Source organism: Pangasianodon hypophthalmus, chromosome 24, assembly GCF_027358585.1.
Source record: "Pangasianodon hypophthalmus isolate fPanHyp1 chromosome 24, fPanHyp1.pri, whole genome shotgun sequence".
In the NCBI taxonomy this organism is placed as follows: domain Eukaryota; kingdom Metazoa; phylum Chordata; class Actinopteri; order Siluriformes; family Pangasiidae; genus Pangasianodon; species Pangasianodon hypophthalmus.
The window spans coordinates 18,150,737-18,177,447 of NC_069733.1; the positions used below are offsets into that span (position 1 = coordinate 18,150,737).

The window sequence follows — 26,711 nt, forward strand, 5'->3', positions numbered from 1 at the left end:
TTATTTTTAGAAGAAATCCAACAGAGAGGCTAATTGGTGCTGCCAGTGAGCGTGACGATCTGGCCATGCTCCTGGGCGGGGAGAGAGAGAGAGAGGGAGAGAGAGGGAGGGAGAGAGAGAGAGAGAGAGAGCGAGAGAGAGCGAGGACTTATTTTCCTTCTTTTACAAACACCAGCTTGTCCCAGGGCCATGGCATGGACTCAGTGCTGTGTCAGAAATGTATTAGCAGAAGTCTTTAACAGTCAGAGCACATCGATTAAAAAACACAAAATTAAAATTCTCAACGTGTGTGTGTTTTTTTTTTTTTGTACGAGTTATTCCATGACCTGAGATCACCGTGTGTGTGAAGTGACAGTGTTGTGAGTGGCACTTAACCTTCACCTGGCCTATGAAGGGCATCACATTGTGCCTGTTAACCATTCACCGAACATGATTCATGTGTTTAAGGGTGGCATTTAATGAGCTGTGAGAGGGAGTACTGCTATTAATAACACACACACACACACACACACACACACACACACACAGCTAACTGACATGGTGTGAAAGAACTGCATGATGACACAATGCTCACCTGTTTCTTTCCTCACGTGTATATGATGTGACACGCGCACGCACGCACGCACGCACGCTCACACACACACACACACACACACACACACACACACAGTGGAAAGGTACTGACTTGTCGTTCTCGATGTCTGAGACGTAGCTGGTTTTGAAGTGACCGGTGACGAGCAGCTCGGGAGTGGTCTGGCCCTGGAACAGCAGTCCCTCTTTAGCCATCTTCACCAGGATGATACGCACGAGCTCACCCATGTACATCCCACTGATCATCTTCTCAAATCTACACACACACACACACACACACACACACACACACACGTTTATTTATAAATTTATTTATAAAAGAGGTGGCCGTGGAATATGTACTTGTTAACCCTAGTGATGAAGGTAGGCGTGGCCTCTATTGTATCTGGCAGTCTCAGTGAAGGAGGTGTGGCCATTCTTCAGTATCTGTCATGGGGCGTGGCTTTTCCTATGTGTATGTCAGTCCCAATGAAGGTGGGCGTGGCCTCTTTTGTGTATCTGTCAGTCTCAGTGAAGGAGGTGTGGCTTCTCTGTATCTATCAGTCCCAGTAATGAAGGTGGGCATGCGAGTCCCTGTGAAAGTGGGTGTGGCTTCTCCTCTGTATCTGTCAGTAAAGAAGGTGGGTGTGGCTTCTCCTCTGTATCTGTCAGTAAAGAAGGTGGGTGTGGCTTCTCCTCTGTATCTGTCAGTAAAGAAGGTGGGTGTGGCTTCTCCTCTGTATCTGTCAGTAAAGAAGGTGGGTGTGGCTTCTCTTCTGTGCAAGTCAGTCCTAGTAAAGGAGGTGTGGCCTCTCCTCTGTGCATGTAAGTCCCAGTGAAGAAGGTGGGTGTGGCTTCTCCTTTGTGAAGGTCAGTCACAGTGAAGGAGGTGTGGCCTTTCCTCTGTATCTATCAGTCCTAGTGATGACACAGTAATGGAGGCATGGCTTGTCCTCTGGGCATGTCAGTCACAGTAAAGGGGGTGTGGCTTGTCCTTTGTACATGTCAGTTACACTAAAGGAGGCGTGGCTTGTCCCCTGGGCATGTCAGTCACAGTAAAGGAGGCGTGGCTTGTCTTCTGTGCATGTCAGTCACAGTAAAGGAGGCGTGGCTTGTCTTCTGTGCATGTCAGTCACAGTAAAGGAGGCGTGGCTTGTCGTCTGTGCATGTCAGTCACAGTAAAGGAGGCGAGGCTTGTCTTCTGGGCATGTCAGTCACAGTAAAGGAGGCGTGGCTTGTCTTCTGTGCATGTCAGTCACAGTAAAGGAGGCGTGGCTTGTCCCCTGGGCATGTCAGTCACAGTAAAGGAGGCGTGGCTTGTCTTCTGTGCATGTCAGTCACAGTAAAGGAGGCGTGGCTTGTCTTCTGTGCATGTCAGTGTCTGGGAAAGATGTGTGGCCTCTGCGCTTGTCTCACTTTATACACAAGGACACTTGCTTATTTAAACAGGAGCTTTGCTCTTTGTCTCACTTATTCACGAAATGCTCAATAATATACTACTTTATTATTAAAGTCTGACCATGTGGGCACACCGAGAGAATGCAACCTGCTCTTAAATTTTAAAAAATGTTAAATGTTTTATAGATTGAGTTCTTTAATCCAGTAGGTTTCAAATAACTTTCACACTTATCACTGAAACTTTGATAACAAGGAGAAAAACTTCAAACTATCAGTCTGCATTTCACATCCTTGTACAAAAAAAAAAAAAAAACAGAATGTTCTGTTCCTATTGGGAAAGAAGGACACGGGCAAGTTAACAAACACAGAGCAGCTCAAGGACAGAAAGGTTTCTGTACGTCAGCAGGACACTGACCAGACGTGTGTAATAAATAAATAAATAAATAGAAATGCATTCAGCACAGCCATTTACAATAAAGTGAGCAGCGAGTGCAGCACTCGAGCAGATAAAACCCCGGCTCTGCGCATGACACGGGTTATTTTCTCTCTCCACCACCACGTGTGTCGTTCGTGTCACTCACAGCTGTTTGCCGGGGTTCAGTGATCCGGCGTCGATCTCGCGGTCGAAGTCGGTGCGAAAGTCTTCGAGAGATCCATCGTCTCCGAACGCTCCCCACTCCATGTTCACACACATGCGGCCCTCGTCTCCCTCCACCAGCTCCAGGTTCCTCATCTCCTCCATGTAGCATGCATTCGTACCCGTTCCTACACACACACACACACACACACACACACACACACACACACACACACACACACAAAATGTCATTGCGAAACAGGTAGACACAGGTAAAGAGAGAAAGTGATACATAGTCTGAGCCATCTTTGTGAAAAAGCAATTAAACATTCAGAGAAACAGAATTGTAAGTAATTACTTTAAATTCCAAATTTAATTCGATTTCATCAACTCAGTCATTAACCTGACCAAAAAGCTCTTCAGTAAAAAATTCCACTGAGGCGGAGTTAGTGGTTCATGACGCATTTTTGACTTTTTTGTTAAAAATTGTCTGCAAAAGACTGAAAGCAGCGAGTATGCGATGCTGAATGCGGTGCGTACACGAAACCATCTGAGCTGCAGAAGAATTTTAGATGGCTCACACGATGTAAAAATAACACCAGCAATTTCACTACAAGGCTTATCTTGCAAAAAGTATAAAAGAAGCAAAACACGACAAGAGAGAGAGAGAGAGAGAGAGGTGAAGTGACGGAGAGGTGAAGGAGAGCGTCGGAAATGACTCGCCTACAATGAGGCCGATCTCGCAGTGATGGTCGTCGAAGCCGCAGGTCATCATGGTGCCTACGGTGTCGTTGATCACAGCAACAATGTCGATGTCAAAGTCCTGAGAGAGGAAGAAAGAGACGGCTTTGAAAAGTAATACACAACAGCAACAGCACACAGTAATAATAACAGGAAGGTTTTCATTTCTTTTCTGAAAGCCTGAAAGGCCGTGACGTGTTTTTCTGTAGCTGAAGGCAAATACATCACCGCTACTCTTAGCTCTTAACAACACTGCTCAACTGACTGATGAATTTATTTCCAACAGAGGCGCGGAATTGTATTCAACTTCCATAATCGGAGCTTTAAAAATAGAAAACTGCAAAAAAATTAAATAAAGTAAACACCATGTTTGGATAGAGGAAGTCTATGGTTTCTTCAATATTTTCGCTTCTTTATTAACAGCAAATTACAGAAAATGGCGGTGTAGAATGGCTATATAAAGGACATTAAACCATGAAGACATGATCAGTAGGCTAGGAAGCTCAGGACGAGCAGATTTCATGTTCTTTTCATGTTTTTGTTTTTAAATGGTTCTTACCTGGCAGATTTCCTGTTGAGTTGCGCAAAACATTTTTAATTTAGTTTGTAGCTATGATTAAACATAAAGCGCTTCACAGTGATGCGACGCACATCGATGATGTAACTAAAGCACAAGCTACTCGTTCTGAATCTCACCACCTGCTGCACTACACACATCAGCCGAGCCGTGATCTGGCTGTCTACAGAATGTTTTTTTATTTTATTTTTTTAAATTAAGGTGCACGGATGATAGATGATCTTTTCATAATCAGGAAAACACTGAAGCTGAGCAGAAATTCTGGCGCAAAAAAGCCATAATATAACTCATTATAACTAATAAAATAAAAAATAAAGACACTAGCTAAACTCATGAATAATAATAATAATAGTAATAATAATAATAATAATAATAATATCTTTTACACATGATGTGAGGACAGAACACCACAGCTCACAGCCGAGCTGATCAACGCTTGCTGACTTTTTGTTGTAGACGTAAACATGATGTGGAATAAATAAAAACCTTTGTTAGGAGACGATAATGATCATAAACCTGTTTATCTGTATTAATGCACTTAACTAGCTTGCCATACATTACTGCATTACTTTAGCTCCCACTACCACTGGAGCTTTTACTAGTCTGATGGGTTAGATAATAAATGTAGAATTCGTCCATCCCTAATGCCGCACAAGTAATAACTATACTATTTAATATTCTGTAAAGCTACCATGAAATAAAACACTTTAAAACAGCATAGTATATACAAAAGCTCAGGTTTATTTATCTGAGCTGTGATTTGACATGAAAAGCAGACGGTCAGTTTGTTGTCCAGACGCCGAAGCACTCCTACATTCCTGTGGGACGTATTCGAAGAGCCTGATGAAACACTGGGAAACAACCACAGGCCAAATCTCATGTCTATCAAATCGCACGTGGGTTTGTTTCATTTATAACAGCACAGGAACCTCAGTCAGCGAGCTAAAACTGACAGAAAGTCTCGAAAGACAGCTCATCTGACAGGATTAGTGCCATTATTAAGATGAGCAGAGGCGTAACAGAGTATTAGGAAGGAAAAGAGCACTGATGTGCGAAGAATTTTGCAAGTCAGTAGCGGATGTGACTAGATTTTTCTGAATTAGGAAACTTTTATCCATGTTTTAGATTTCTCTTAATATCCATCTCTATCATCATCACGCTTACCCCTCTCCTCTTGATGGCTTTCCTCAGCAGGCTGACGACGTCTTTCCCCTCCACCCCGCTCGCCTTGAAGCCCTTGGTCCACGACACCAGGATGCTCTGCAACGAGACACAGCCGTAACCATGGTAACGACCAAGAGGGATGTTTAAAACCGCCAAAATCATGACTGTGTCATCGTAGAAACAGACACGTTATCACACCAACAGTCCAAAAGTCAAGTTTTTAAACAAAGAGCCTCTGTTTTTTTTTTTTTTTTTTTTAAAGCAAAAATAAGAAGTAAAAGGGGCGGGGTTAGTGAAATGAAATAGTCTAACTTTATGCAAATGAGAAGCACAGCAACATTGAGACGTCTCTCAAAGCGAAGCGTTTTTCAGCGCCAGTTTATTTCAGCAGGAAGATGGAGACGGAATATCTCGATGACTCCTCCCCCAACCCTCCAATCACAATCATGAACAGAAATCATGTGACTAGTTAAACTCACACTGCGTTCGACTAAAGCTTTCCGAACTGAGAATAGGAGAAATAACTCCGTGTCAATGCATGTCAACATGGCCATCACTTCACTACTTTAAACGAGTTTATTATTACTAGTCTTTACTTTACATACATCAGTGTAGACACGTCAGTTGGTCTATAACAAAACACACACTTTCGGTGAGGCGTTCATGATTTTTCCCCACTCTGTAGCTCGAAAAATGACGCAATTCCGAGTTCAGACTTCCCACTCAAGTCGTGTCAAGTCGAACGTAGCATCAAACCCAGAATTTTAACAAAATTTAATAATAAAATCTCCAAAAGGGCCAGGTACCAAAATGTCCTCAAGTGACTAAATCCTACAATAAACAAGCAGCAGAGTGTGCAGTTTGCTCAGCTGCACACTTTCATGCTCCAGTCCTCACCTCGTCCAGTTTGGTCTGCTGGCAGGGGAAGGAGAAGGTGAAGCCCAGCGGCAGTTTCTTCTCCTTGATGCCCAGTTTCTCCAGGAAGTTGGCCAAACATTCAGCGATGTGGTCAAAGAGCTGGCCAATGAGAGAGAGAGCGAGAGCGAGAGCGAGAGAGAGAGATTAGTGAGAAAGATCTGATAAAACCACGATACCTTGCAGCACAATAAATTCTCCTTTTGACCTCATATAATGCAGATATACTTGAGTGCAAAAGTTTGTGCACCCATTCCAAGACCATTCCTGGTTTCTGTATGAATCTCTTAACGTAAACCTTCGTCCTGAAACACATTAAATATGTTTATACTGAAATATTTATGTTTATGCTTAGCAAATTCTCGTGCAAATTTGTTGGCTGGTGCTGTATTTTCTTTATTTCTGTGAAAAGTTGTGTGTCACTATGATGTTTTTGCTGGCACGGTTACAATGACGTGTAATAGGAGAAAATTTTTAAGCCCACGTAATAACAGTCAGGTTTCACTTTTAGCTCCTAAGCACACTTTCTAACATCATATTAACAAGAAATCCAGCGAAGAAGTAGTGGAGAAGTTGATGCAAACGCTGGACTCAAACTCATGTCTAGAATTTAATCATAAAATAATCAATAAATAAATCTTTTGCACCATTCAAGAGCACATATTGAGTATAAATTTTCCTGCTGATATTTTTTTTCCTTTCAGGTCAGGGTGCACAAACTTCTGCACTCTGCGAAGACGGAAAACTGGAATCCTGATCACGATAATAACAACAATAACATTTTAAACCTTTCCTTAAAAACAAAAAGGAGCAAACCAGACAAGCAGTCTAATCTATGCATGTTTTCCCACTCAGGAGTTTCACGATAGCGACATTTTTACATTTTTACTAAAACCATGACGTCACTAAAAAACTAGATAACAGCGTAATTCTGCTTGTGACCTTCAGATACTTCTCCTATTATTTAACCGGCTTTGGAAGGAAGTTTGCTGAGAAATAACCCTGAGAATTCCAATAGAACAACCTCGAAGTATTTATTCTGATTTTTCCTTTTTTTTGGGAAGAGAAAAGCAGGGGAAAGACCTTTTCAATAATCAGAACTGAAGGCTGAAGGTAACCATTTGTCAACCTGCTGAATCACTCTGCTGACTCGCTCCAAGGTTAGCAGATGTTTACTTTTAATTAATATTTCTAGGCACTCGGGACAAAACAACGTCCCAGTGATACAGGATTTTATTTTGTCCTAAAATACTACACAAGAGGAGACATTTCCAGAATAATGGCTCACTTTCCTTCCCACTAATTACTAAATGAAACTGAATTTCTACACAACAGTGTTTTTCTCATTCAGTCAGCTAATCTAAGGTGCGAGTGTCGGCTCTGCGGGATCTCTGCGACTGTGACTAATTTCCCTTTTTTCTGCGCTTATATTTTTTAAAGTGCTTCAAGCACCTCATGTGAAGTGTGTACAAATTAAGACAGTAAGAAATAAGAGCTTTGGACAAAAGAAGAGGATTTGAAAGAAGATGAAACACTTGAAACGTTCGTCACTTGCAAAATTCTCTAGTCAATAATCACATGTTCCCATTTAGTACACTTTTAAACGGGGAGTGATAACACAAGCAGAAGTATGAAAAGGACAAAAGCGTGACAGCCTAACATCGAAAATATGAAATGCATGGAATGTAGAAAATGTGAAACGCACATGTCGAAAAAAAACGAAACAAAAATGGTGTAAAAAATACGAAAAACATGCGACGTAGAAAATGCAAAACAATGCGCATGATCCAGAAAATATGAAACGCGTGACATAACAATACAAAACACACATAACATGCTTGTTCTGATACGTTACTGTTTACACTCCACATAAACGGATTTAGATGTGTAGATATGATGCGGAAGGAGTCTCCAGTGTCAGCACTTTGTAACAGTCAGAGGTAGAGCTGTACACACACACACACACACACCTCTGTCCCGCTGCCCCTCATCAGTGTCTCTGGAATGGCATAAATCTGATTCTCCATCTCCACCGTCTGTTTGCCGTTAGAGGACACTTTAACACGCAGGACTCGGAAATTTGTCCCTCCGAGGTCCAGCGCCAGAAAGTCGCCTTTTTCTGCAAGAAAGGAAAAAAAAAACTGACGTGAGACGACATTATACAATATAGTGGATACAAATCATAACTAAAAAGCACTTTTTACACGTCATAAAATGTTTTTCTCCATCAGGTGCGTCGTGTATTTTCTCTATTCCACGTGCGTCGTGTATTTTCTCTACACCACGTGCATTTTGTATTTTCTCTACGCCACGTGCGTTGTGTATTTTCTCTATGCCACGTGCGTCTTGTATTTTCTCTATGCCACGTGCGTCTTGTATTTTCTCTATGCCACGTGCATTTTGTATTTTCTCTACGCCACGTGCGTCGTGTATTTTCTCTACAGCACGTGCATTTTGTATTTTCTCTACACCACGTGCATTTTGTATTTTCTCTACGCCACGTGCGTCGTGTATTTTCTCAACGCCACGTGCGTTTTGTATTTTCTCTACACCACGTGCGTTTTGTATTTTCTCTACGCCACGTGCGTCGTGTATTTTCTCTACACCACGTGCATTTTGTATTTTCTCTACGCCACGTGCGTTTTGTATTTTCTCTACGCCACGTGCGTTTTGTATTTTCTCTACGCCACGTGCGTTTTGTATTTTCTCTATGCCACGTGCGTTTTGTATTTTCTCTATGCCACGTGCGTTTTGTATTTTCTAGGCCACATGCATTTATTTTCTAAGTTCCATGTGTTTCATATTTCTGATGTTACAGGCTGTCCTTGTGTCACGCTTTTGTCCTTTTCGTAATACTGCTTGTATTATCATGTGTATAAAATGTGTATAAAATAGAAAAGAAGAACACCACCAATGATACTTTCAGCACTTTCTTGAGGATGATGTCTTGAGCGTAGGCGAGGGAAGGTAAAGCCATTGTTTCGACCTTCACTCCCATGAAACAACATCCAATATAACGACACTTTATATTCCTCATCTGAAAAGTCAGCTCTTTTCTACAATAACGTAATAAAAGTTCAATCATAATTGCTTATGAGCTGGGATATGATATAAAAGCCTACCTCAGATATGAAAGTGTGTGTGTGTGTGTGTGTGTGTGTGTGTTAGGGGGCTATACTAAAATAAAATGATTAATGTGATATTCATAGAAAGCATCTGGCCATGAACTTATTTAGCACCACAGGTTTATAAGACATATGATACCCATGTTAACATCAAACACAAGAGAAACTTCTAGCTTTAAAACTCTAAAACTATTTCATTTTTCTTTTGTTTTTTTAGCAAATGTTTTCCAGTTCACTCCTAATAAAACAAAAATATCAACAGTTCTGCAAGCCCACTGAAGGTGTAACCTGAGAAACCAGTCATACAGTGTGCTGCTATTAATATGTTGTATTATCATCATCCAGGAAGTATATCCTACATGCAAGGACACTTTCTTTTCAGCTTTCTCAACATGAATTTAAGTTTTCAGATGGCTTTTAAATCAATTCTTTACTGCTGCTGCTCCAGGATTGCTCCAAAGAGACGCATCGAACAAAGGACCTTCGCTGACACTGATCTGAAAGAATTACGAGCAGCAGGACGTCAGAGAAACAGAATTCTAGAAAGCAAAAGTGAAAAGAAGGAAGTGACAAAGGGAGAGAGAAAATGATTAACTCTGCCGAGCAAACTGCGCTATCGGCAAGACCGCGATCTAACAGGCTAATAAAGACCTGAGTCAACAAGGAAAAGCAAACAGACGAGCGCAGGAACTTCCCTCAGCATCGCCAATAATCTGTCCTTAACACGGCTGTATGAACTTACAGCTAACACACGTCACACCAAGGTGACCAACACACACACACACACACACACACACACACACACACACACTCAAGTGTCTGTGAGAGCTAGTCCATTCAGGAACAGACTTAGAACTAGTCAAAGTTAGGCAACCGCCTTCAGCCCCCAGAAGCCAAGGGCCCTCTAAACACTCAAATTATATAGATTTGTAATTATTAATGCTAAATAACGTGTGTTGAAAATATAAATATCAATATTAAAACAACTGAATAGGGCCCCAAATCACAAAACGCGTCCCTGAGTCCACCACTCACGTGATAATGAGACTTTTTTGCTTTGTTTTCAGCACTTCTATAACCCTAACCAATTGTGTGTTTAACAGGACAGAGATTAAAGCCGATTAAAACAATTTATACCACAGTGCTGCTGAATTCTGGCTTCTGATTGGTCAGAAGTGCAGCTGGAAAGCACGTGCTCGTTCTAATACGTTATCGTTTCCATAGTAACAGTTCACATGGAGATTTCTATAGCAGATGCTCCACATAAACAGTCATATTTTCTATGTCCTGTGAGTGTCGTATTTTCTACATCATGTACACTATATTTTACATGTTATGTGCATTACGGATTTTCTAGGTCATGTGCGCAAACTAAGACTAATAAACAAATCAAAAATGTATTTGCTGTTTGACAAAAAACCTTTTTTTATGTAAGGAGACTCCAGTGTCAGAGATAAAGCTGTTACTTCAGGTTTTTCGATATCTTCAGGACAGAGGTGTTTACATTTTGCTCTAACTTCTTTCATGGACATTCGACAATATTAAATGTAACTATAACTGGATAAAAAGTATGACTTGTCATTCTTTAATTAGTAAAACATTGTAATCGTTGGCAAATTGTTGTGGTATAAGAGGAATAATACATCGGGACGTGCTGTCTCTACTTCATCTCCTCACCACATCGTTAATTATTTTCCTATAACAGCACGACATGGAGTGTTTTATTTCTTACCGATCATATGCTAGGGGTTAATATTTCCCTGTTGCCTAGCAACAGTGTTCTCACAACCCCGAAAAGAAAGAATATTCAATCCCATATTGAAAACACAAATTCATGACTTCCATTTGAACCGTACGCTTTAACTTTTACCTCTGAAAAAGAAAAAAAAAAAAATCATGATACACTTGTTAAAAATGTCATAGCTTTTTTTTATCATCCACATTCGACTGAAAGATAAAGACCAGAGTGTTGTGAATCATCTACAGGCAATAAAACACAATTTGTGTCCTGACTGATAAGAGATAAGAAACATGATGACTATATTAACTCATGGGCTTAATGCCCAGTGCTACTGTGTGATGGAGCTGCACTCCTCTTCCTCCTCCTCCTCCTCCCTCGTTACCTGTGCCGTCAGGTGTGGAGCGCACGAACGTGGGCAGCATTTTGACCGAGGCTGTGAGGTTGGTGTCCCTGCCCAGCCCTTTGTCCATTTCCCTCCGGAAGCGCAGGGACACGTCCATCAGGTTCTCGTTGGACAGACGGAGGTGATACAGGAACTTATCCACCTGAGAAACAGGAAACAGGGGCGTCGGTGAACAGCTACATTCTATAAACTTAGATAAAAACAAGACGAGATACACACGATGTCCGGGCTGGTCTAGTAATCACGCGTTAGTAGAGACGTAAAAATTTTAAAGATACAGATCTGACTTTTGATATGCATTTACCAAGAAAGATTCAAGAAATTTAGCCTGTATACCACATCACTTTTGTCACAGAGGCCACGCCTCCTTCATTGGGACTAATAGGTAGAGAAGCCACGCCTCTGACAAAGGCCACGCCTCCTTCACTGAGTCTGAAACCTATTGGCCACGCCTCCTTCACTGAGACTGTCAGGAACAGAAGCCACACATTCACTGGGACTGAATCACAGAGGCCACACCTCCTTTACTGGGACTGACAGAAACTGACAGATACACGTCCTTCAAAGTGATTAACAGGCACAAAGGTCACACCCACCTCCTTGACAATGACAGCCACAGAGGCCACGCCCACCTCCTTTACTGTGATTGACAGGAACAGAGACCATGCCTGCTTCACTGGGACTGAAATACAGAGGCCACACCTCTTATACTGAGACTGACAGAAACAGAGTCCACATCACCTACACTGTGACTGACAGGCAAAAAACCCTCCCTTACGGTGACAGCCACAGAGGCCACGCCCACTTTCTTTATCAGGGCCGAAAGACACAGGGGCATCATTCTGAGTTCACCATGCAGTGTTCAGTGTTCTGTATCGTTCCATAGAATTCATTCATCCTTTCCCAGAAAATGAGGCTTGGTCCTGAACAATCCTGAGCATGAGAAATGCGACACCTCCTGCTCCTGCTCGTCCCATACAAACATAGTACATATCATTTAAAACGTGTCGAGGACGGGTCAAGGAGTTGAAATGGCCAATTTTATCGCTGGGTGAGTCACATAGATCTGAGGCAGGTGAGATCTGATCGCACCCGTGCACTCGGATACTCACAATCTGAGCTGATTAAATTTCCTGGAAGACAAAAAGAGGTCATTCTGTCTCGGCCACTATCAGTAAAGTGTCAAAGGGAAGGAAGAGAACATCCTGATTCAGAGATATCCAGGAAAATGGTTCCTTTTTTTAAAAAAAAAAAAAAAAAAAAAAAAAACATGACACAGACAGTGAACACACACCAAAGCATGTGAGAATTAGGACAATGGTCTTATATTTACTTTATTTCACACTTCCCGATTACTCAAGTTACGCGTTTACACCCTTAACACACACTTCTATTCATCCTCAAGCGTCCAGCCTTGTGCAATTCAGGAGGTTCCTGCTGCAGCCATGTGACATGACACCAGAGATGGAGAGGAAAAAAACACACACACACGCACACACACACTCTTAAACAGGCCTTCTCAACCTCCCAACCCGCCTGAGTAAACACTGCAACAGCTATATGTGATAATTATAACCTGTGTGGTAACGAGAGATCCAATTTGTCCACAATTGTACAGTGTATAAGAAGTAGGTGTGTGTCACTCGCCCTTAATTATACTGTATTAAAAAAAAAATACTACATTGAATTATTATGGCACGCTTTTTAAACTCACATTCGGTAAACAGAAAGTCGCATGCCATTGTTGGTTACAAGACAGCTGTTCTGAAAGTCAGTGTCATCAAGGCTTACACCAATGCTTCAACGAGCTCCAAGAGCACATCAATAAATAGAAATGACACACCAAGGCAAAATCAGCTGCTTGTATTCAGTAGATGAAATGTGTATACATGGTTTAATCAGCGACGTTAAGGCTTATGCTAACAATCACAAAGGATTATGGGTAAGAGACTGGCTACTACAGACGCACACTAACACTTCCTCCTTCTCTAAGGTGCCATTACTTTTGCCCTAACTGAAATTCTCGTCTTATGTGTCTTAATTCATGGATTTGTTTTTGGGTTGCCTTCTTTCAAGCCCAAATTAACAGTTCTCATTTATCAAATTTTTAGAAAAGTTGTGTGTAAATGTTTTCATAGGCCAAACCGAATAAAAAAAAATTCAGATTTACAAAAACTTTCACTGATTTTTTTTTCGTACTCGCATATACACGAGTAGCCTTAAGTTACTTAAGCAGAAGTAAAATTAAATAGCCATAAATTACCAAGCGTGTTCACTGCACACGTAGCCACGCCCACAAAACTCCTTAAAAGGCAAATTCCACAGAGAGGTGAAAAGGACAAAATGCAGCTAAACGGTAAAAGAGCACCTCCCAGATCACCTTTTTTTCCCCATTAGCCTTATCACTAAGTTTTTTTTAGCATGTAATTAAGAATAAGATTTTGTAGTTCATCAATGTTAATTAAAGTGAGAATGTGAAAATTCCAGAGTGTATTTGCAAGAAAAAAGGGGAAAACTGTGTACATGTCATGTTTCATTGCTCCTTTAAAAGACGGAGGACATGAACCCTCAGGAGGAAAAGTGAGAGAGGGAGAAGAAACCCTGGAGGATCTGTAACTGTTTGACCTCGAGACAGAGTGTGTTGTAAGTCAGCATCCCCTCGACACACACTTCTCTGAGGCAGTCACGAGGCTGCTTGGAGGCGGGGAAACTCTCTGTAGAGCTCTGAAGAAACGTTCAATACTCTCTTGTTCAATACTCTAATGCTTGGTTACTTCAATGTGGAGGTTTTTTCCCTTTTTCTTTGTACCTTTTCTTCCTCCCTCGCTTTCCCCTACGCTCATGAAGCGTTCAAGTGCTTTGGAAATGATGTCAAATAGGAGTTCTTTCAACCACAGTGCTGTTAAATTCTCCACTCTGATTGGTCTCTCATTCTCAATAACAAACCACAGGTTTATATTAATGCGCTACGTTATGGTTTCTATAGCAACAGCTCATTCACAAGGAACGTGCACTGTGAATGCTCCACATAAACGAAGTAAAAAACGTATAATTGTTGATATGGTGGCACTTTCTGTATGGAGATGGTATGGAAGGAGTCTCCAGTGTCAGTGCTTTGTAACAGTCAGAGGAAATGGTGTAAATTTAAGGGTTTTTTTTAAAGAGAGCCGGTGAAGGAACAGCGGTTTATAGCTGCGTCAGTGAGAACAGGAACTTGTTTTGCAGACATTCCACAACATTGAATGTAACTATAAACAGATAAAAACACAAGATGTCTGGCTTTAATTAAATACAAAGTTGTAATTGATGGCAAACTGCTGTAGTATAAGAGAATAAAACACTTCAGGATGTGCTGCTATAGGAAAATAATCAGCTCCGATGTCCTCTCTCTTCTATGCCCTCTCTCTTTCCGTTTCGATTTCTTTTTCAATCTCTCCTGGCAAAAAAAATCTATTACGAAAGTTTTTTCACATCACGGTATTTTGACTTTCACTGCATTATGAAAAACTGAAACTTTAAAAGATCTTAAAATTAAAAGATTTTAAAACTGAATCAGCTGTCTCAGTGTCTGTGAGTAATAACTAAGTTGTTCAATAATAATGTCCTCTAGAGACGTCACTGAATACGTATATATTATTCGGAATGAACAGATAATACAGATAATACAATCTGTATAAATATTTCTTTTAGAAAGCTTAGGTTTTTACTTTCTTGCAGGCAAAAGCTCAGATATGAAGCGTTGGGAGACAACGAAACGCCACGTTTATTAACATTAACACGAGCGCACAGCGCTGCGTCATGTATTTACAGCATTCACTCATTCATCCTTAGTAACTGCCTGGTCAGGGTCACTGTACTTTAAATTAGGCTAGTGGTTTTTGCTATTTTTGGAAATAAAACCAGCTAAATTGTCATAAAATATCATGAGAAGGTACAAACAAACATGTTAATTTTGTATATTTGGTACACAAAGATAGACTGAGGTATTGCGGTACACCACTAACATCGAGGGTACACCCGGAAAAGTGCTGCCACGATGTAATTTTTCACAATATCTATATAGTGACATCATATCCCCCTTTCTATTTCACTCATTAACCTCTCAACTAACTAAGCTGAACTCAGTTTATCTTTATAAAAATGTCGGCTTTATACTTTACAGGCACACATGGTCCAGCTGGCAGCCTGAGTGAAACTGAAGTTATAGGAAACGCCCCGAAATCGAATCAGTGAGTCAACCGAATCAGAACGACTCAAAGATTCGGATCATTTTTAGTGCACGGGGAAAGGAGGAATCGCGGCGCGCGCACATCACTCGTTTGGAGGATTTCGATTCGTTTCAGAGGCTGATGCCTGAGGCGCACTTGGGTGACGAAACAAAGGCGCTCGTGGCTCCGGTTACTGCTAGAGCTTCTCAGCGTGGCAGGAAGAGGTGTGTGTGTGTGTGTGTGTGTGTGTGTGAGAGAGAGAGAGAGAGAGAGAGAGAGAAAGACGAGAAAAGTTGTCCGGCAACATTACTGATGGCTTTTCAGTGTGACATCATATGTAGGCTGGAAAAAAAATGCGGAAACTCATCTCATGTACCGGCAGTCACGTGTCTAATGGAAGGACTAGCATCAACACGACATCATCTATATTTCCCCCTATTATGACTCCAGAGCCTCTAGAAACCTGCTGAATGAACTAGTAGCTGTATCCCAAACTGCACTCTAGTGTACGAGAACCAAAATAGAACGCGGCCTCTCTCACCATGGTTACGTTCCAAACCTGCGTACTACCGCACTACATAGTATGCAGTACACACGTACTATTCAGCGCTGTATGAAAGATATAGGACGCACTCAGGGAGTTAGTAAGTTAACCATCCGAGTGGGTGGTAGTTAGGAAACGTTTGTGTTAACCAGTTAACCTAGCTGGTTGTTAAGATACTCACTTTCTGCACATGGTCATGATGGAGTTCAGTAACGTAGTACGCTAGGAGGTGTGAGGCTATCATCGTGCCGGATCCTTCTTCTTCTTCTTCTTCTTCTGCTTCTTCTTCTTCTTCTGCTTCTTCTTTTGTTGTTGCTTGACTTATTCGTGTGTCTTGAATTTAACTTCAGTAACTTTTCTTCTGGTAGTTTCTCTGGTTAAACTTTTTTTTGGGGGGTTTTATTTCTTCTTGTTTTTTCTTCACTACACCCTCATGGTCTCCTAAAGATGTCCAAAAAGAAAAAAAAAACCCTCTTTCTCTTTACACGCGCGCGCACCTCCGGATGATGTCGGCACTCACTACCACTCACTTCCCATTTAGTTCGCGCCTCATTTGCATAAATTTACGTCACGATTTAACTCGCTTTCTATTGGTTCCAGGGGGTCAAGCGTGTCGCGAGACGCCTCCAGCATGTGTTCAGGCCTAAGGACTTTCATCATTAGTATCATATTTATAAAAATATCAGTTAAAACCTTATAATAGAATATAATGTAGTGTATAAAGACAACAATAGAACAATACTATTTTAACACAATATTTTTTGTTTTCTTTCTGCAATTTTTTTCTTCAAATCAGTTTTATTTTTATTATAATTATATAATTATTATGTTTTTCTATACTATATTAGAAATAATATAGTATAATTTATATTATTGTATTAAAATATATATTAAAAAGAAAAATATAACAATTTATACACAGCTATTTTAACATGAAAAATTATTGTTACATGAAAAATAGAAGAAAAATAACAATGCTTTATTAAAAAAACAATTATTATAATGCTTCTTATAAAAAATATATATATATATATATATATATATAGGTATATTATAATGTTATATTGTTATATAAAATTATATTAAAAAAAAAAAGAGAAACAATTTAATTTAACACAATTTTTTGTTAAGCAGAAATCTTTTTTTCCTGCACATTTTTCATCACAATTATTAGAATTTTTTTATTATAATATATAAAAAAGTATAAATATTTCAAATAGAAATAAATACTTAAATTATTATTATTTTCTTCCTTTAAAATGATTTTTGTTAGAGAATGGGTAATTATTTTCTCTAAGTGTTCGAGTGGAACATTTCATATAATCATATTTTTTTCTTTTTCATGAAGGGTGCCAATAATTCTGGAATTGACTGTAAACACACAGTCACCATTACTGTTAAAGAAACATTTACAAATATATGTTTCATGTTACTTTTGTACAAATACAGTATAATGTGCTAAAAGTGGTATGAAAGGTGAGAATGCACAATATTGTGTGTAAGATAGAGAAACCTTTTCTCTGTGAAGGTTCTGAGCATTGTTCATAAAAAGGAGAAAAAAATAATTTCAGTCAAACGAATATAGCTCGAGCCTTAACCATGACACATCAGAGGTTTGTTTTAATATGTTGCAACGTATATTACAGTCTCAGTGTTTAAACACAGTGTATATATTACAGTCTCAGTGTATCAGTGTATAAACACAGTGTATATATTATAGTCTCAGTGTATAAACACAGTGTATATATTACAGTCTCAGTGTATCAGTGTATAAACACAGTGTATATATTATAGTCTCAGTGTATAAACACAGTGTATATATTACAGTCTCAGTGTATCAGTGTATAAACACAGTGTATATATTACAGTCTCAGTGTATCAGTGTATAAATATAGTGTATATATTACAGTCTCAGTGTATAAACACAGTGTATATATTACAGTCTCAGTGTATCAGTGTATAAACACAGTGTATATATTACAGTCTCAGTGTATAAACACAGTGTATATATTACAGTCTCAGTGTATCAGTGTATAAACACAGTGTATATATTACAGTCTCAGTGTATCAGTGTATAAACACAGTGTATATATTACAGTCTCAGTGTATCAGTGTATAAACACAGTGTATATATTACAGTCTCAGTGTATCAGTGTATAAACACAGTGTATATATTACAGTCTCAGTGTATCAGTGTATAAATACAGTGTATATATTACAGTGTCATTGTATCATAGTATAAACACAGTGTATATATTACAGTGTCATTGTATCATAGTATAAACACAGTGTATATATTACAGTCTCAGTGTATAAACACAGTGTATATATCACAGTCTCAGTGTATAAACACAGTGTATATATTACAGTCTCAGAGTATAAACACAGTGTATATATTACAGTCTCAGAGTATAAACACAGTGTATATATTACAGTCTCAGTGTATCAGTGTATAAACACAGTGTATATATTACAGTGTCAGTGTATCATAGTATAAACACAGTGTATATATTACAGTGTCATTGTATCAGTGTATAAACACAGTGTATATATTATAGTCTCAGTGTATAAACACAGTGTATATATTACAGTCTCAGTGTATCAGTGTATAAACACAGTGTATATATTACAGTGTCAGTGTATCAGTGTATAAACACAGTGTATATATTACAGTCTCAGTGTATAAACACAGTGTATATATCACAGTCTCAGTGTATAAACACAGTGTATATATTACAGTCTCAGAGTATAAACACAGTGTATATATTACAGTCTCAGTGTATCAGTGTATAAACACAGTGTATATATTACAGTGTCAGTGTATCATAGTATAAACACAGTGTATATATTACAGTGTCATTGTATCAGTGTATAAACACAGTGTATATATTATAGTCTCAGTGTATAAACACAGTGTATATATTACAGTCTCAGTGTATCAGTGTATAAACACAGTGTATATATTACAGTCTCAGTGTATAAACACAGTGTATACATTACAGTCTCAGTGTATCAGTGTATAAACACAGTGTATATATTACAGTGTCATTGTATCATAGTATAAACACAGTGTATATATTACAGTGTCATTGTATCATAGTATAAACACAGTGTATATATTACAGTGTCATTGTATCATAGTATAAACACAGTGTATATATTACAGTGTCAGTGTATCAGTGTATAAACACAGTGTATATATTACAGTGTCATTGTATCATAGTATAAACACAGTGTATATATTACAGTGTCAGTGTATCAGTGTATAAACACAGTGTATATATTACAGTCTCAGTGTATAAACACAGTGTATATATCACAGTCTCAGTGTATAAACACAGTGTATATATTACAGTCTCAGAGTATAAACACAGTGTATATATTACAGTCTCAGTGTATCAGTGTATAAACACAGTGTATATATTACAGTGTCAGTGTATCAGTGTATAAACACAGTGTATATATTACAGTGTCATTGTATCATAGTATAAACACAGTGTATATATTACAGTCTCAGTGTATCAGTGTATAAACACAGTGTATATATTACAGTCTCAGTGTATAAACACAGTGTATATATTACAGTCTCAGTGTATCAGTGTATAAACACAGTGTATATATTACAGTCTCAGTGTATCAGTGTATAAACACAGTGTATATATTACAGTCTCAGTGTATAAACACAGTGTATATATTACAGTCTCAGTGTATAAACACAGTGTATATATTACAGTCTCACAGTCTCAGTGTATAAAACAGTGTATATATTACAGTCTCAGTGTATCAGTGTATAAACACAGTGTATATATTACAGTCTCAGTGTATCAGTGTATAAACACAGTGTATATATTACAGTCTCAGAGTATAAACACAGTGTATATATTACAGTCTCAGTGTATCAGTGTATAAACACAGTGTATATATTACGGTATCAGTGTATCAGTGTATAAACACAGTGTATATATTACAGTCTCAGAGTATAAACACAGTGTATATATTACAGTCTCAGTGTATCAGTGTATAAACACAGTGTATATATTACGGTATCAGTGTATAAACACAGTGTATATATTACAGTCTCAGTGTATCAGTGTATAAACACAGTGTATATATTACAGTCTCAGTGTATAAACACAGTGTATATATTACAGTCTCAGTGTATCAGTGTATAAACACAGTGTATATATTACAGTCTCAGTGTATAAACACAGTGTATATATTACAGTCTCAGTGTATAAACACAGTGTATATATTACAGTCTCAGTGTATCAGTGTATAAACACAGTGTATATATTACAGTCTCAGTGTATAAACACAGTGTATATATTACAGTCTCAGTGTATCAGTGTATAAACACAGTGTATATATTACGGTATCAGTGTATCAGTGTATAAACACAGTGTATATATTACAGTCTCAGTGTATAAACACAGTGTATATATTACAGTCTCAGTGTATCAGTGTATAAACACAGTGTATATATTACAGTCTCAGAGTATAAACACAGTGTATATATTACAGTCTCAGTGTATCAGTGTATAAATACAGTGTATATATTACAGTCTCAGTGTATAAACACAGTGTATATATTACAGTCTCAGTGTATAAACACAGTGTATATATTACAGTCTCAGTGTATCAGTGTATAAACACAGTGTATATATTACAGTCTCAGTGTATCAGTGTATAAACACAGTGTATATAATATAGTATCAGTGTATAAACACAGTGTATATAATATAGTATCAGTGTATAAACACAGTGTATATATTACAGTATCAGTGTATAAACACAGTGTATATATTACAGTCTCAGTGTATCAGTGTATAAACACAGTGTATATATTACAGTCTCAGTGTATCAGTGTATAAATATAGTGTATATATTACAGTCTCAGAGTATAAACACAGTGTATATATTACAGTCTCAGTGTATCAGTGTATAAACACAGTGTATATATTACAGTCTCAGTGTACAAACACAGTGTATATATTACAGTCTCAGTGTATAAACACAGTGTATATATTACAGTCTCAGTGTATCAGTGTATAAACACAGTGTATATATTACAGTCTCAGTGTATAAACACAGTGTATATATTACAGTCTCAGTGTATCAGTGTATAAATACAGTGTATATATTACAGTCTCAGTGTATAAACACAGTGTATATATTACAGTCTCAGTGTATCAGTGTATAAATACAGTGTATATATTACAGTCTCAGTGTATAAACACAGTGTATATATTACAGTCTCAGTGTATCAGTGTATAAACACAGTGTATATATTACAGTCTCAGTGTATCAGTGTATAAACACAGTGTATATAATATAGTATCAGTGTATAAACACAGTGTATATAATATAGTATCAGTGTATAAACACAGTGTATATATTACAGTATCAGTGTATAAACACAGTGTATATATTACAGTCTCAGTGTATCAGTGTATAAACACAGTGTATATATTACAGTCTCAGTGTATCAGTGTATAAATATAGTGTATATATTACAGTCTCAGAGTATAAACACAGTGTATATATTACAGTCTCAGTGTATCAGTGTATAAACACAGTGTATATATTACAGTCTCAGTGTACAAACACAGTGTATATTACAGTCTCAGTGTATCAGTGTACAAACACAGTGTATATTACAGTCTCAGTGTATCAGAGTATAAACACAGTGTATATATTATAGTCTCAGTGTATAAACACAGTGTATATATTACAGTCTCAGTGTATCAGTGTATAAACACAGTGTATATATTACAGTGTCAGTGTATAAACACAGTGTATATATTACAGTCTCAGTGTATCAGTGTATAAACACAGTGTATATATTACGGTATCAGTGTATCAGAGTATAAACACAAAATGCACTTTTCTGCAGCTCTTACTGAATAAACGGTGATGTATTTAATGATGTCTGGTGTGTCTTTTATTTTTCCCATTTACCGCAGTGCCATCTCTCTCCATCGATCTCTCTATCTCTCTAAAATTCTCATAAAAATAGCTCCTTCTCTGTTCAGTTGCAGGATCATCCCACACATCTGTCACCCAAATCCCTGAAGATGAATAAAAATACACGCTATCTAACACTGTGAACTGGAAAAAAAATGCAGAACTTGAACAAAATAAACCTTAATAAACCGTCAAATACTCACTCCTCTGTAATCGGTCCTAAAAATGATTAATGTGAGCTAATATTATATATTTGTTATACTAAGAAGTGTAAGTATTACTTAGAAACTTTGTATATTTCAGAAATTGTGTGTATAGAAAGTAAAAAATTCTTGGTTTCTGAACAAAACAGTTATGAAGTTTAATCTCTTGAATAATGAATTGGAACTCAGTACTAAATAAATAAATAAATAAATAAATAAAATAGTTGATGTACTTTGTAGTTAATATGAAAGGTGCTAATCTCTACAAAAGAAAACCTGAGCTTTATTTTACTTTATTTTATTTTCTTTTACAAAAGAAAGATGAGCTGCTATTTACGATAGTGCTATTGAAAAGAAAAATTAATTCCCTTTCTGATTCTCAATTGTTAAAGATTACCTTTTAATAAATTGCTTTATAATTTACTGTTATTTCTGTGACTGTTATCTGTGTGCTCACAGTTTTAATGCAGAAGTGGCCAGGGTTTAATGGAGCAAATTAAAAAGGAATAGATAATCATCTTAATCAGTAAACAACAGGTCCGACAGACAGGAACTAGACACACCAAATTCCATGGATGTTGGATTTATTTAAAGGAGTGGTGAATGTTGTGAAGGTTGCCTGAGATTGATCATGTGATGAGGTTTTGAAGGAACATGGGAAGTGTTGAATCTGCAAAGAGACATTCGGCACAAAAGCCTGAAGAACCTGATGGGTCGCATTTTGAAACACGTCACACACTCTGTACAAACGTGACAATCCTACACGTCAGCCTGGTGGAGTCTACAGGTGAAAGTGGAAACAAAACGGAGTCCCATTCAGACGGGATTTAGATTTATACTGAGAGGTGATGTGACTCAACAACTCGGAAGTGCTCCAATCAGGCATGATGGTGTTTCTCTCAATCCTCCTTCTGAGAAAAAAAAATTCAAGATCAAGTCACCTTCTGCTTTTTGACCAACTCATGTCATGATGGAAACTTCCATGACACCTCCGTGTTGGAAAAAACAATGATTTAACTGCCATTATTTTCCCTATTTAGTCACATCCGAGCATGACCATCCATAATCCTGACAGCTGCAGGCCTGAAGCTGCTTAATATTCACATTCCTCACAGTATCCTGCAATGTTTAGTTAAAAATAAATGAATAAATGAAGTAGATGTGCTATCAGTTTTTCATTATCTCACACTACATGCTGCACAATTAATAAATATTATTCTAAACAATCCAGTAATGTTCTCTACATTCAAACTGCTAATGCTTATAGAACAATATACGACCGAATGTGATGCAGACATCCACTTTTTTTAGGAATAAAATAATTACGGAGCTTTATCTCTGACGTGAGTGTGTTTCCTGTTTTGCTCTGTAAATAAATTCCTTTTCCAGAGGCTTTTTAAATGTGGTAGGCATCAGAAATGTGAATGTAAAGTGAATATTTAATATAAACCCAACTTTACTGTATTAATATTGTCATCATTTTGAGAAAACAGAGTAAAAAATAACGATTTTTTTTCTTTAAACTGCAAAAATGGTCTTATAACCAAATTTAATACCTGCCCTTCATTTGTAAAAGAACTTCCCATGATGCAATAAAATCAAAACTCGAGTGTTAATTTCATCTATTTGTACTATGTGAGGGTGGATTTAGACTTTGAACCCCCACTGAAATTTTTCCAGTTTTAAATGGTTCTCTTGTGGATAAACACACACACACATACAGCTCAGCTCATTATATACATTTACTGAACATTACTGTAGCGCAAATTATGTTGTAATGTTGTTCATAAAGGTGAATGAGGTCATCATCGTTACGCTCCACATTTAACCCACCCCAAACCTGAAATAAGTAAATTATTGTGTCCCTTAGTTTGTGTAATCACACTGTATTGGGTACCAGCTTTACCCAATCGCATTACCCAATCAGGATCTTGCATTTTTCCTGTTTCTGATAGCTAGCTACACTCTGAGCTCGAGGTGATGGGAGACGAGAGAAGTAGCACAGTATTTACTGCAGGACGAGAAAAGAGAAGTGTACATCTGGTTTTATAAGATAAAATGTCATTTCCTCCTATTATCAGCATCTTACTTTAATCACTGACAGCCTACAACTGTCATAAACATATTTTATGGCAACATTATTAATAGATCAAGACCAGCTGACGGTATACCACGCCTTAAATGATTAAAATCACAAAAGTCCATGAGTGCTTCACACTTATGAATATAATAGTACAGATCACGTGGTGAGTTTGTTTAGTGTATTTCTTCATTCCCTGTTTGAAATTAATTCCTGGCTTCACTGCTGAACTTTGCCTTGTATTTGTCTCAAATTGCATATTCATTAACAGAAACAATACGTTTTTTTCTTTGAAAACTGGAAACATCTGTAATTGCTGCTGCTAAATCAGCTTGTTTGTGGATATTTTGGAGGATGTAGTTTGCACACGTCTTTCTCGAGAAGCTTTGTAGTGTGATGAGACACTCTTTCACTTTTCGCAACTGGAATTTCCTTCTGTCTTTCGAATAGAGTTCGTGCACAGTGCAAACACAGTCCGCTAGCAGCTGATCCAAACCTACTGCATTGTTTCCTTCTGTCCTCAGGATGCTTTAGACTGAAATCTGAAAGCTTCCATGTAGTGTTTATATACATGTGCAAAAATCACAGCCACCAAAGCAGGCAAACAAAGCAGGCAGGTGTTGCGGTTTTCAAAGGAGCAAAAATAACACATTCATATTGTATAGTTCTGGTAATGAGTCTGCAGTTTTTGGGGTAGGTTTTTTTTTTTTTTGTGGCTCTAGTTTTGTGGTGTCTTTTAGCTCATTAAGAAACAAACACTACTTCATATTTTGGTCCAATAACAGTGTATAATCTGACTGCTGCCTGACTTCCTCTGGAAATGATGTCATTTTACCAAGCAGTGATGCGGAAATTGTTAATCATAGTTCTTGACACGAGGATTCACGCTAAGACACTTTTAAGCCTCGAGTCAGAGCATGAATGCGGACGTGCAGCACGGCACATCGCGGATTCTGGCTTCAGTCCATCTAATGAGAGTTACTTCAGTTTCCTGTGCTTGGAAACCTTAACTTTGTAGTGATGTCTTTCACAACAGTACCTTTCTTCCCTCTGTCAGCATTAAGTTGACTTTAAAAGTTCATGCACAGTGCAAACAGAAATTGATGAATCTGACACAATGCCTTTTCAGGACAGCGACGTCCAGCCCATGTCCAGGCACATGATGTCAGCCAGCAGCTGATCCGATCAGATTCCAAACCTACTCCATTGTTTCTTCCGTCCTCATGATGGTTTCTGAAAGAACACCCACTTTTCCTGCAATCGTATCACCAAACTGAATGACTCGAGCCCACGAAGTGAGATATTTCCAGCCTGGAAATCTGTTTGCTCTTCTGGTTTATTCTGTGGTCATTTCACTCACCTCCTCCTGTGTAGGTGGTGTACAGACAGACCCAAACAAATTAGTGCCAAATATATTTACTGTATACAAAAACTTCTTACTTTAGCTTTTCTCTTTTCTAGTTTTGAGTTTTGTATTTATTGTATCATTTGACATTTTAGGAGCAATTTTTTTAATGAACTACAATTTCCTGCTTTAGCCAATTTATCTTATTTGTCTTACTAATCTATTTGACAGTTACTATTTTTATAACATTGCATCACATGCATCAGAATGGTGTTCTAAAATAAAAGTAAAAATAAAAGTGTAGTAACAGTTACTCATCTAAATGAATCATCAGGTAAAAGTTGTACAAAGAAGTTGTACAGTTTCAATTTCTTCAGTCGAGTTGAAAAGCATAAACACTTAAACTTACTTCATGTATGAAACTAAAAATAGGAAAAGATTCACAAATGGAAAAGATTTCTGAATCAATTTCAAATCAGGCACTGATTTTAGTTACAGAGAGTAAATTAGTGACGCTTTCACCAAGGAACCGAGAAACCAAAGATTACATTAGCTAGCTATGTAGCTAATCCTGGAAAGAAACAAAGTGCTGATTTCGTGTGTTAAAACCGCATTAGCATGATGTACAGCAGTAATGTCAGTCTGCTAGCTAGCATTTAACACTAAGATTAACACTTCGAGAGCAGAAATATAGAGGCCAAACCACAAGATGCAAACCACTCATCTGCAGTACGAATCAGAACTGCCAGATTGTAATTCACAAAGAAATACAGAGATGAGCCACAAAAGTTCTGGAACCGAGATTAACTTCTACCAAAGTGACGGAAAGGCTGAAGTGTGGAGAAAGAAAGGATCTGCTCATGATCCAAAACATGTGAGCTCTTAAGTCAAGCACGCTGGGTGTAGTGTCATGGCTTGGGCTTGCAAGGCTTCTTCTGGAACAGGCTCACTAATCTTTACTGATGATGGAACTCATGATGGTAGCAGCAGAATGAATTCAGAAAGTCTATAGAAACAATTTGTCTTTTTACATAGAAATGCATCCAATCTAATTGGGAGGAACTTCAACATACAGCAAGACAATGCTCCAAAACACACTGCCAACTCAACAAAGGGCTTCATCGGGGGGGAAAAGTGGAAGGGTGTAGACTGGCCA

The 26,711-nt window shown here is 38.0% G+C and overlaps 1 protein-coding gene across 1 annotated transcript in view; it reads right to left on the reverse strand.

Annotated features, from left to right (window-relative positions):
* hk2 (hexokinase 2) overlaps nt 1–16,496 on the reverse strand; it is a 49,678-nt gene extending 33,182 nt beyond the window's left edge. The window contains exons 1-8 of the mRNA XM_053228932.1: nt 16,145–16,496; nt 11,191–11,353; nt 7,913–8,061; nt 5,925–6,044; nt 5,028–5,123; nt 3,269–3,368; nt 2,550–2,733; nt 686–847 (exon numbers count right to left, since the gene is read on the reverse strand). Coding sequence (XP_053084907.1) covers nt 686–847; nt 2,550–2,733; nt 3,269–3,368; nt 5,028–5,123; nt 5,925–6,044; nt 7,913–8,061; nt 11,191–11,353; nt 16,145–16,207 — 1,037 coding nt within the window. The 5' untranslated portion in view covers nt 16,208–16,496. The remainder of the gene's footprint in view (nt 1–685; nt 848–2,549; nt 2,734–3,268; nt 3,369–5,027; nt 5,124–5,924; nt 6,045–7,912; nt 8,062–11,190; nt 11,354–16,144) is intronic.
* Nucleotides 16,497–26,711: the final 10,215 nt, after the last annotated feature.